Source organism: Anolis carolinensis, chromosome 4 (assembly GCF_035594765.1).
Source record: "Anolis carolinensis isolate JA03-04 chromosome 4, rAnoCar3.1.pri, whole genome shotgun sequence".
In the NCBI taxonomy this organism is placed as follows: Eukaryota; Metazoa; Chordata; class Lepidosauria; order Squamata; family Dactyloidae; genus Anolis; species Anolis carolinensis.
Window position 1 is genome coordinate 151419457 of NC_085844.1, and position 12975 is coordinate 151432431.

The following is a 12975-nucleotide window of genomic DNA, read 5'->3' on the forward strand; positions in this document are numbered from 1 at the left end:
ATGTCCTTTCACAGCCTGAGCTGTTTGGCTAACGGTAAAAGCCGTTTGCAATTGGTCTACTTTGGCCCTTAACTCATCCATCGTCTTCCTGACGGGTTTATTGCTGCAATAAACTTTTTATGGCGTTGGGCAATCTGTCAAGGACAGAACGCCACAAGATTCAAAGTAACAGAGTTTATTAGATTACAGAACTCAAAAATGCCCGTAAAACACAAGGGCCAGGCAGTTTTTGCCTTTAGGAGCAAAAAGAGGCAAAAGTAAATGTTCAAAAGATAAACCGGATTAAACCGGAGTTTAATCCGGGTAAAAACAAACTGCTTGCGTCAGCCTGGGTATAAACGAAACGAAAGCCAAGGAACAAAAGATACAAAGAATGCAACTAATTGGCAGCAGATTCCTCTCTGCTGCCAACACTGTGCTTAGAGTAACTTGCGTCGCTCCCCCACACACACAGCAGACAGGATCTCCAACACGAGTAAAACAGCCAAGGATTGTAGCAGTTGAGTAGACCAGTTCCGTTCCGTAGATCAAAGCCAGAAGCAGACGTTTGTAGTTTTTCCAAGTCCAAGAAGGGGGGAAGACAAGCCGTGGTCAGTTCAGTCCGAGTTCTCAAAGCAGGAGATGGCGTCCGTCAAGAAGACGACGGAGGGTCAAGCTAATAAGAGTAAGCACAGGTTTGCACAAACAAATGCCCACACAATCCCTCCCGCCGTCTGACCCTGAATTCCAATCAACTTACGTCACAGCACAGGAAAGCACACAAGTCTTCAGGGAAGCGTCCCACACACACACGGATCCCAAGCGTTTGCCCAGATTACCTTGCCCAACGCAATTTGCAATTGCTCCCAAGCCCCATTTTATGCCAGTTACAAATCTTCATCACTGTCAGCTGTCCTCCTTAACCCGGGCGTTTCCTCATCACTTTCCTCGTCAGAGCTGGAACACCTCTGACTACGCCCAACAGCATCTCCAGCTGTGGATCCCGTCCCATCCCTCCAGCTAAACCATGGGTCTAATCCTGAAGGTCCCCATTCATCTTCTGTCCCATCATGGCCAGTGGCCCCCACTTCCTCCCTTACCCGAGTCCAATCCATCTCATCCTCCTCTGAGCTAACCAGCCCCTCCTCCATTCTCTCCGTAAACCCTTCGAAAGATTCCTCGTCAGAAGGTGCTGCAAATATGTCTCGCAGTCTTTTTCTCTCTCGCTCCTCGAGAGTATCTGACTCTCGAGGAGTCTTACGCCCACGTCTGTCAGTAACAGAGCCATGAGGCTCAATCATAACACCAAAACTAAGCAACTCTCTATGAATTCCTTATTGTACAAGCACAAACATTTTAAGGCAAGTGTCTCATGTGCAAAATACAGAATACAGGTAAAACCAACATTACTGTTACATAGTCTTACACCACCTTCTTGTGATAACATTGGCATCATTACATACAGTACATTGAAAACATTTTCTCTAGCAGAGCTCATCCTAAAGTTGGCTGCAAATAGGCTCTGATCACAATTAACTTTGAGCTTGAAACATTTAGATTGTGCTGGCAATAAAAGGTCACTCTCGCTTTCTTGACTCTTCTTTTAGAAAAGTCCATATCAACTTGTTCACAATGTCAGGCTGATCCTGTTGGAGCCAGTGGCTTGCCTCAGACAGAATAGTTAGTCTAAACTGATTTTTGACATACATCCTTGTGATTTCTGCCATTTCAACATCCAGAAAAGGATCTTTTTCTCCCCAGAGTAGCAGGGTAGGCATAGTGACTTCATGGTGTTGCAGAGGCAGGCAACTATAAAAAAATAAAATATTTTTTGAACTATTTCAGAAACTATTATTATTGGACTATTTGCATTTCATAGATAATGACTTCAATTGGGCAAAATGTATTAGGCAGAAACCCAAGCTTCCATCTGTAACCAATGAGGATACAGGTATATATGTGTATATATGTGCTCCGCATGTTCATTCAAGACATAATGAACTAACTGGGACCCATCTCTCAATATAGATCAGTGGTTCCCAACCTGTAGGCCATGAGAACAAAAATCAGGTATATGAACCTCCTTCCTCTTTATTTTATTTTATTTTAGCTCCTTTCTGCAGACCACATTAGCTCTAGATTATTAAATATGGTTTTCTGTGGATGAGCAGGTGGCGACTACTGGATGGCATATGTTCTGTATCAGAAACTAGAGCTGATGTGGTCTATCCAATGCATTTTCTGAATCAGCACCCCAAATAGCCAAACCAAATCTAAAGTTGACCAAAAACTGATTCATAACCCTTTTGGTACTAATGTTGGAGAGTGGTCCCTGTTCAAATGGTCCCTGGTCAAAAAAAAAAAAAAGGTTGAGAACCACTGATATAGATAAAAACAAGAATCCCTGATGTTGAATCACTCCCCACCCCCGCCCAGAATGATGTTTTTTTTTAGTACCAAGTACAAAAAAGGCCTAGATATCCTTTATCTTTTGGACATTAACATATTAATCCTTTGCTTGTTTCAGACCTATGTGTGACATGGCTCATAGAATCTTAAGAGTTGGAAGAGACCTCATGGGCCATCCAGTCCAACCTCCTGCCAAGAAGCAGGAAATTGCATTCAGTATGATTAAAAGCCTCCAAATAAGGTGCCTTCACCACACTCCGGGGCAGAGTTTTCAACAGAATTGCAGGTTGTGTATGCTTTCCATTTACGACAACTCTTGCCATCATTTGAAGACGCTGTTCCAGAGAAGATCCAGTTGCTAGTTCCAACAAGAGTTTACCAGTTTAATGAAGGAAGCTTACAAAGGTGTTGACTTAACACGTTACTGCATTACAGCTTACTTCAAAATACATATGTATTGATTGTAATATTTGTTATTTCAAAAAGATGCTGTCTATCTCAGAATCAAAAACTATGCCACTCCAGATAGACTGGAATTATTAGCTTGACTCAAGAACATTATAATTACCTGAAAAGGTTTCTGTAGTGATTTATAGGACCAGTTAGTGCTCCTGGTTGGGAAAATACATATAGGTAAGCTTCAATATCTTCTGCTGTCAGCCTACAGCCTTTCTTTCCAATTCCACAGGACTGGCTGGTAAAAAGATTTTTCAGGGTCTATATTTAAAAAAAGTTAGGAAAAGATATGAATTCCTAAGCAAGCCTGTCAAAAATGCTGTCATATTATTTGATAACATCTTAAGGTTTCTTTGGGTTCCAAATGAAAGGAAAGGTATTTCTTTGGTATGCTTTGCTATCTTACCCTTGACATATGTATATATAGGAAAACAAAAATACACCAGTGAATACAGTTAGATATTGAATGTTTAATCTCCATTCTATGGAATTCTGGAGTTTGTAGTTACCAGAAAAAGCTCCAATGCAGTGGGACTCAAACTGTGAACTTTGGAGTATTTAGTGCTTCAGTTCCTAGAATTTCTGACCATTCTAGATTAAACCCCTTGTAGCTATAGTCCAAAAAATCTGGAGGACCACAGACTCCAGAACTTTAGTGTCTTGCTCTGAACCACAGCATGCAACATGTGATTCTAAATCCATTCCCAAACTACAAATTCTATGATTCCATAGGATAGACAGCTGACCGTATAAATGATATCAAACTACTACAGTTGGCATTGTGGACAAAACAGGACAGGAACTGTCCCTGTAGCAATGACGAGATCATATCAGCCATGTTCTTATTACATACAGTTTTGTCAAAAAACTAGAAAATTGTTAGGTGGCCTTATCATTAGAACAGTCCCAAGATGCTCTTCTGAGTCATTTATTCATATTAACTATATGATCCCAATGCAAATACTAGATTTTAAGAAATGTAGTACCATTACTCAGCTCTTTTATGATTATTACATAATTTTCTTTAAAGCGGTAAATATTACTGATATATGTGATCTGCAGTTTTATTTTTCTTGCAGTCAGTTGACCTATAAAAATCTATAAAAAGCTGTTATAGATCTGTCATCAATCCAAGCGATAGTTACTAGCTTTTATATTATTTTCCTTTTTTGATTTAATAAACAAGCAGTTTTCTGTCATTCCTTCTATGTCTCATGTTTAGCCTTGAATGCTGATGTGAATGAAATTCAGAGATGCATCTCACATTCAACGAAGACAGAAATATTGGTAGGTGCCAGAAGAATCCTGAAATTTGCTGAAATCTATCAAAAGAATGGACATCCAAGGAATTCAAACATACATAGACTGGCAAAAATAGCACTGCATATAGCCATGACTTACAGTGCTCTGAAATGGTTCCCATTTGTTCATTTGGTTAGGAGGAACACATTCTATTTTTTAAAGTGTCCAACATTGGGATGCCCATCAAGCAACACCCTGGAGATTGCTTTCCCATCTTACTACCCAGACAAGAGTTCAACAGCATCTAAATGATCCCCCCTCCTCCTCCTCCTCATTTTTAATCAATCTATTCCTTTTTGATGTCAGTCTCAAAAAAAGCCCCCATCAGCAGCCTCTGAGGTTCAACAGAATGCCTTATAGCGGCAGTGAGAGACTCTGGTTGTGAATAGTTTCTGCCCATGTGAATAGTTTCTGCTCATCCCCTTTTAAGTGAGGCAGGAAAGTAGAAAAAGCCCCCACAGGGGCAATCATAGACAATAATCCCATGCCTTGCTTTAAAAAAGGTCTGAGTACATAGGCTGACGGATGTCATTTTGCACAGCTTGAAAAGTAGGCAGAGAAAGGCTAATCTCTGGCAGAGAAAATAATAGCTGAAAAAAGCAAGAGGAGTGGGAGGAAGCTTACAATAGGAAAAACAAACAAACAAAAAACCTGTTTAAAAGCCCAGCCACCAGTACTAAGAAAAGAAAAATCACCACACACTGACACAATACAAGTCTCCAAACCAAACCCTTCTTGCCTTTTCACTTCAATGTGACTTAGGGACATAATTCCAAAGACTGTGGCAATATTTTGTTGTGGTGCCATGATCATTTTAGGAATGAGCATCATTGCTTATGTAGCAGTGCCAGAATGGCATCTCCTATGCACAATAGGGATATTTTGGCAATCTTGCGGGAATCCCAGTGTATGTAGGTCACCACCCATTCCCGGGCAAAAGATTATGGAAAAAATATGCGGTTGAGAGACCCCAAATACAGGTCAAAATGTTGTCAATGGCTGTGAATGCAGACAAAATATTGGGTGAAGGGACCAGGTAAGAGGGGAAATTCTCCCCCTGTGTTCTGTGAAATTGCTTAATAGCTCAATCCTGAGCTCATAACCTAGTGTAAAGAATACGGCCATAATTAATAAGACATTCAAGTTACATGCCTGCAATTTAGCACAACTGGTATGATATCTTTGCATGCCTGTCATTTCTACATAGTACATTTTCCTTAATGATGCACACAAGTTCTCTTTCAAGACATACTCACCTTAAAATCATTTATTGTAAACATAAGTTCTGGAAACCATGGCATTTGGAAGAAGTAATAGTAGGCAGATTTAATCATTTGTGATGGCTGTCGCAGAATGAACTCTTGAAAAGAAAAGCACATGTATGAATTAACGTGAAATGCTGACCATTTCAAATCAAGTCTACTATTCTTTTATAATTATGATTTGCTAACATCACTGTACAATCTTGTTCATGTTTACTCAGAACCCAGCTTCATCATTGTCAGTTAGTCTAACTCCCTGTAAATCTGTTTCAGACTGCAGCCTTTGAGTGAGATAGTCGGAAATTACTTATACCCTGGCTCAGTCATTTATCAAAAAGGAAACGACAGTCAAGAAATCGGAAAGCTAGGATTTGGAAGGGCAGCTACAAAGGAACTAGGGTAAAGATATATCACTGAATGCCAAAGTCAGGATTGTACAAGATATTGTACTTGCAGTTTCTATGCATGGATGTGAAAGCTAGACAGTGAAAGAAACTGATCAAAAAGGATAATTTGAAATGTGCTGATGGAATATGGTTGTGTTTTGTCATGACAAGACATGGTTCTCTGGAAACTACGATGCTTGGCAAAGTAGAAGACAGTAAGAAAAGAGGAAGACCCCATAGACTCAATAAGGAAACCACAAGTCTGACTTTGCAAGACCTGATGTCAGGGTGGCCTGAAGGTATTTCATTCATATGATATAAGTTAAAGCTGACTTGATGGCAATTAACAAAAGAACATATAAAGACCCAGTTGAGAACTCCTTTTCTAGAAGAAAGTAAGACCAATTACTTATAGCTCAAGGACTGGTGATCTGAGAAGAAAATAAGTCATTTATCCCCCCACTCCTCTCTCTCTCAGGATCACTTAGAAATCCTGCTGATTTTTTTCTTTGAATGTACAGGAGAAACAAGAAAGAACGGCAACCACGATAAACAACAAAACCCTAAGAACAGTAGGAGCCAGTGTTACTGATGTTTGTTACACACCTTGTAATATATATGAGCAAACTGACCCAAGAGTCCTGGGATACTGTCTAAATAGATAGCCAATGTAATCATGCCTACATCAATAAACCTACATGCCATCATCTGATTACAAATATACAAATTAGACAGCTAAAATAATAATGAGCTTAAACAAAGTTAAAGGACATCACATAAATCTCAAGTTTGTAGAGACAGTGCTTTCATCGATTTTCCAAGTTGTTCAAGGGACAATGGAGTGAGGGCTCTTCCAGACTGGCCCTATATCCCAGGATCTGATCCCAGATTTTCTGTTTATCCCAGATTATCTGGCAGTGTGGACTCATATAATCCAGTTTAAAGCAGAAAACCTGGGATCAGATCCTGGTATATAGGGCCTGCCTGGAGGGGCCCTGAGGCTTGGTGAGAATACAAGTTTGGACAGGACCAAAAGAAATTAAGGTTGGCACACTCTATTCTGTCATTTCTTTTGAACTCACTGGAACTATAATTATTCCTCCTGTACCTGGGCACTAGTAATGTAGTGTAGGAATAGCCCTCTAGGTATTTTTGACTGCAGTTTCCAGCATCACTACTGAGCATTATCACTAGAGAAGGATTGTGGCAGCTACAGACCAAAGACATCTAGAGGGCTACAGCTGTCCTCCATTGGTACAATGGTTAGGATGTTGGACTAGAACATCCAGCTTCAAGGTTCCAGCTTCAAATCTCCACCTGGACAGGAAGCTTACCTGTTGACCTTGCATCAATGACTTTCACTAACTCCAAAATACATCACAGAATTATAGAGAGGAGGGAATGGGAGAAGCGGAGAAAACAAATTGGGTATATTATATTGACCTCTTTGGAGAAAATCAGAATATAAATCTAAATAATCATAATGTGTGTGCAAGTACCTTGAAATCACCAGTTGATGTAGGGCAATTTGATGAATTTCAGAGGTTTTTAGGGCAAGTAATACTCAATAGGGTTTTTAATCAGTTCCTTAGAATCATAGAGTTGGAAGAGACCTCATGGGCCATCCAGTCCAACCCCCTGCTAAGAAGCAGGAAAATAGCATTCAAAGCACCCCCAACAGATGGCCATCCAGCCTCTGCCTAAAAGTCTCCAAAGAAAAGGCCCCATCACACGCTGGGGCAGAGAGTTCCTTCTTCTGAAATATAGCCTGCAGCACCTGCAAATCCATTGATAACATTCTATCTAAGTACTAAACAGGGCAACCCTGCTTAGCTTACAAGTTCAGACAGAGTCTGAAGCCTTTAGGAGATTTAGATAATCATAATAATTTATTAAAATTCACTTTATAGATTCCTTAACCTATTGTGAGATATCTTCTGCAAAACATGAAAATGCTATAGACATATGGACAGTTGGATCCCGTCCTGTGTACTCACCTGTGAAAACAGAGGGGTGTGGGAAATTAATAACAATCAGTTTTGTTATCATTTCCGGGTAACAAATAGCAGCCAGCCAAGCAATCATTCCACCCCAGTCGTGACCAATCAGCACACACTTGCTGTATCCTGTTATTTAAAAATAGATTTTGACAGTTGTTTACCAACAGTTGCCTGAAAATAAATTATCACATCAAAGGAAATGACAGGAGATGTTGCAGTATATTTGCTAGCAATATCTCAAAATTGCTCTTTCTCTCCTTGGTAAATGATTTACACCATCACAGATAGGTGTTCACTTCTATTAATAAACCTGTTTAGGAAACAGAGCTGAGAGATACATGAACTCAAAGTAGGAGACTGAAAGTACATTTCTGTTTAAATGAACCAAGGCTTTGCCCTGTCTCCAGTGCAGCTGAAGTTAGTTGATTCATAATTCATCAACATGTATATAAATCAGCTTATAAAAAATGAAGAGGAAATATGAATACAATTATGTAAAGAAAAAAGGGAATGTAACCAGAAAAGACACCATCCAATCAGAAATGTCACTACAGGAAGACCTTAAAGAGACTTGGAATGTTTTATAGCCCTCCAATAATGGAGCCAAAGAACACCATTGTATATAATGGGACTTGTATATATATGAGTTTTTGTATCATATGGCGGGGACTGGAATCAAACCACAGTGGATACCCAGAGTTCATCGTATCCAGTCTGAGACTGGAGATAACTGTTTCTTTATATGTGCCACTGAGCTTCCCAATTGGGAAAGTGTAGTGAAAAGATCCCTGATGTTACTAGAGATCAGAGATAAGAGGGAGATTCTCTCCCTCCTTCCTCCATTCCCAGTGGGAAAGGTGAACAGAATGGGAGTTCACAGAGATGGAATGTGTCATGTGAATTGCCACTTGTGATTGACAGTAGAGGTAGTTTCCGATCAGTCCCCACTTTTCACTAGTTGCTCTGTGTACAGAAAGGGAATGCTGGTTGGGAGATTCTAAGAGATGTAGTCAAAAAATACATAATTCTGTTCTGGCTAGTAGTGAACCCGGAGTTACTGTACACGCTGGCTTACGCCTGTGAAAGAACTAGAACCCTGGCATGCCATCTATAGATAGATCTGTATTATATGATATGTGCATCTGGAAGAGATTTTCCTACTAGGGGCTAGTGTCTAGATACTGCATAATCCAGATGCTGCATTGACATAGCTATACATGACTCCCACTTGCTTATAGATTTATGTGATTAATTGAAGGGCCTGCAAATTGGAAAAATAAGGTATCTAGTGGATCAAGAACAGATAATTAACCAAAGAGGAGTCGATCAAAACTAGTAACCAAGACCATTAAGAAAGCTGAATCGTCTGCTGTAAATGAACATGTCAGTGTTGTTCAAGCTTTGCAGTTGGTAAAATGGTAGCTGGCAGAATGAAAAAGCTATTTTAATAGTTTAGACTGAGGTTTGACACTCCTGCTTAGGAAATGCTCTAGTTTCAGGTATGAAACCAGCCCTCTTATTATACTGGGACTTTAATGGAGGCAGCCCTTTTCTGGCGCGAGCAGAATTCTGGGAAATGTAGTTTGAATACTCTGCTACAGGGGTCCTCTTCTTCTCAAACTACATTTCCCAGAAATTTGTTCGTGCCAGAAGAACGGGGCTGCTTGCATTACAGCCCCAGTATGATAAGGCTGTAGGGCTCATCCAACCATTCAAGACATATCACAGTATACCATTGGTTCTGCACATTCACAAACTGAATGATAAAACTAAGTACAATGTGTGCAGTAATAACATGGCAATTGTGGCTCCCTTGTCAGCAGAGCAGTGAATCCACTATGACTTTTGGGTAGTTCCCAAAGAGCAAGTCAAGATGCTGAACCAATTACCATCTTGGACAACTCTCTGAAATCCTGGATTAAAATCTGGACTGGATTCACCATTCTGCTTTTTTTCATGTCAGGAGCGACTTGAGAAACCGTAAATCACTTCTGGTGTGGGAGATTGGCCATCTGCAAGGATGTTGCCCAAGGGATGCCCAGATGTTTGATGTTTTACCATCCTTGTGGGAAGCTTCTCTCATGTCCCCGCATGGGGAGCTGGAGCTCACAGGGAGAGCTCACCTGCTCTCCCCAGATTCGAACTGCCAACCTGTCAGTCAGCGGTCCTGCCAGCACAAGGGTTTAACCCATTGCGCCACCAGGGGCTGACCCAGAAGCAATTATCTATCACTGGTACATTGGCCAATTTCCATGTTTTTACAGAGTGAGAGAGATTCTTCTTGTGTGGGGAAAGATGCCAGGTAAATGGGTGATTCATAAATCATGAACCTTCCCCATGGCAAACACATGGATAGCATAGGGAAGGGCGAACACCCCTGTGGTGTTTGTTTTGCTGCCTGTGCCCCTGTTCAGAAGATTTCATCTCCCTTTCTGTCCCTGTGATAATTGGATTTTCAAAAATCCAGCTTGTGGAAACAAGGCTTGGTGTTAAAGTTTCAGTGGAGACCACTTTTCCTCATGACAACTCTTCCGAGAATGAATTTCCCTTCCTAGGGGTAGATTTCTCTCACTTCCTGTTTTCTCATCCCTGTTCTTCACTAGGAGTCATTTGTAAGTCAGATGTTTGTAACTCAGGGACTACCTGTACAATCCTGGCTTGGAGGGATGCGTGTACTGTATTTCCCCACAAAAAATGGAAGTGACATTTCACTGGTGATTTCTCTGGAAATGTCCAGATTTCCTTTAGCAAAAGTATTTCACCTACATTGTCCTGATTCTTCCTTTATCTTCACGCTACAGGGCAGGTATTTGCATCGACAGACCAGGGAGATGAGCTGGGACTATAAGATAGAGTGAAAACTGTCTCACTCCTTTTTGCTCTAAGGGTCAACCAGTTCTCAAAGGCTTTACTCTGTACAACTCTGGATCATAACTACTGTCTCAAAAGAAAGCTTCAGTTTAACACTGAGCCTAAAAGCACAATAAGTATCGACAATTTCATTCTGAATGAAGTACAAAACCCGTTAAACAGTTCAAGAAGTGCAAGCCAAGGAAATTTTCTTGGATTAAATTGAAAGTGAGAAAAATGGCATATGCTGTATGTGCGCACGCATGAACAATCACCTTGAAAAGGGATTTGTTCAGGGAAATATGCTATCATCTACCTATTTTGCTTTGAAGAAATATTATAAACTGGGCAGCAAGGCTACTATTAACAAACCAAGAGATTCCAAGATATCCTTCACATCTGTAATCAGGCAGTCTAGTCTGTAATTTTCACGATGGATAGGAGCATCTGTTTCCCCATAACCTCTCAAATCCAAGGCCACAACTCGGTATTCACTCTTGAATTCCCGCATCTGATGACGCCAGGAGTACCTAGCAAATAAGAAAAGAGCAAAATTTCATAGTATTGTACATTTATAATCTGTTTATATTCCGAGTCCTGTTTGGAGAGGGAGCGGGATATAAATAAAGTATTATTTTTATTACTACTACTACTACTACTACTACTACTACCACCACCAGTGAAATAAGCCATTCATGCAGGAAACACAAAACTAAAGATAACAGAAACATTATATTGGCAAATAAAACATAAATAAAACAAAGATGAACTAAGTTTAAAGGAGTTATTCAACCCAAAAAGGTTCATCACTTTGGACAGCTCCTCTAAAGTTTGGACTAAAACCCAGAGTGGGTTCACAGTCCTAGTGACATGAAAGCCACCAGCCATCACTGACACATAGAACCGGAACAGGAAAAACTACAGTTCAGTTCTTTTTAAAAAACACATTTCCTTAAATACCATATATCCTGGCAACTTTCTTAATGATTTTAATATCAAGATTACCATAAAGCAGGGAAAGTGAAACATGGCTTCTTCTTAGCGAGAAGAAAAGTAATGAAGAAAAATTGAAACAATCATTGTGGTAAGAAAAGACATCATTCAAAACTCCTTTCATTACAGACGATAGGAGATCATCCTTTATTAGAATAACAGGTAGCAAATACTCCAGGATGATCTACTGATGTTTCATTAGTAGTAGTTAATGAAAAGAAATACATGAAAAGTTATCTCCAGAATTTTGTATATAAAGACAGATAGTCCTCCATATTTGTGGGTTTTACTTTCACAGATTTGATGGATTTGATTGAGATGTTATCTCTAGAAATCTCTAGAACGTCCAGTGTGACTTTAGGATCACCTTCTGCTGCACATTGGCCATAGACTCATGCTGGAAAGCCTAGAGATTTCTAGAGAGGCAAAAAAATAATACAATTTTTGAAATGTGTGGTTTTCCCACTTTCACAGGGGACTTGCACTATTAGCCCCAGTAAAAGTGAAGGACTCACTGTATTCGTAGATATCCATAGCTAGAGTTTGAGAAGATGGCAACATCTACTTCAAGAAAACTCTACTTCAAGAAAACTCAAGGAAATAGTTAGGGGCTCAACTTGGCAACTTTTAATTTGGAGACAGAAAAAAATAGCTGCACATTGGCTGAAGGGGAGACACGTGGAGCTTCCTCTGCTTAACAGGGCTAGCAGATTTGGTACTGAAGGTCTCCTTGATATGGTTCCAATATATTCTGCTTTCAAATTTGGAAGTAATAGATTCTACAGAGGCCCCTTCCACACAGCTTAATAAAATACCACATTTTTTGCTTTGCATTGGAATATATGGCAGCGTGGACTCAGATAACCCAGTTCAAAGCAGATATTTTGCCTTGATATTCCGGGTTATATGGCTCTGTGGAAAGACCCAGAAACAGGTAAGGCTGACTTCTCTATCATCTGATGGATAGGGCTACATTATACAGTCAATGGGGACTTGGCAGTAAGGTACTGATGTTCATCTTTGCTGCACTGGGGTTTTTCTCTGTCTTTTCTGCCATAGTTTGTGGAATCTATTGAACTGGAATTATTGCTTTTGAAGATAAACATTTCTGAGCAATAGCTTCTTTATCCCTAAGCTATTCCCCTGAAATCCTTATGAGTAAACACAGCAATGCATCTAAATGTAACTTGAGGTATCTCTCTTAATGGTTTATGGTGGCCTTGGGTCTCTTTGAATAAGGTTCTGAATTGAATGCAGCAACGAGAAGAGAAAGCTTTTTTCCTCATCTTCTTTTAAAAACAACAACAGACAAACCAGGGACTATCTGAGCCAGAAAAA

The 12975-nt window shown here is 40.0% G+C and overlaps 1 protein-coding gene across 1 annotated transcript in view; it reads right to left on the reverse strand.

Moving 5' to 3' along the window:
• Nucleotides 1–1288: 1288 nt before the first annotated feature.
• ephx4 (epoxide hydrolase 4) overlaps nucleotides 1289–12975 on the reverse strand; it is a 33618-nt gene continuing 21931 nt past the window's right edge. The window contains exons 4-8 of the mRNA XM_062979762.1: nucleotides 11017–11174; nucleotides 7792–7920; nucleotides 5403–5506; nucleotides 2957–3105; nucleotides 1289–1788 (exon numbers count right to left, since the gene is read on the reverse strand). Coding sequence (XP_062835832.1) covers nucleotides 1557–1788; nucleotides 2957–3105; nucleotides 5403–5506; nucleotides 7792–7920; nucleotides 11017–11174 — 772 coding nt within the window. The 3' untranslated portion in view covers nucleotides 1289–1556. The remainder of the gene's footprint in view (nucleotides 1789–2956; nucleotides 3106–5402; nucleotides 5507–7791; nucleotides 7921–11016; nucleotides 11175–12975) is intronic.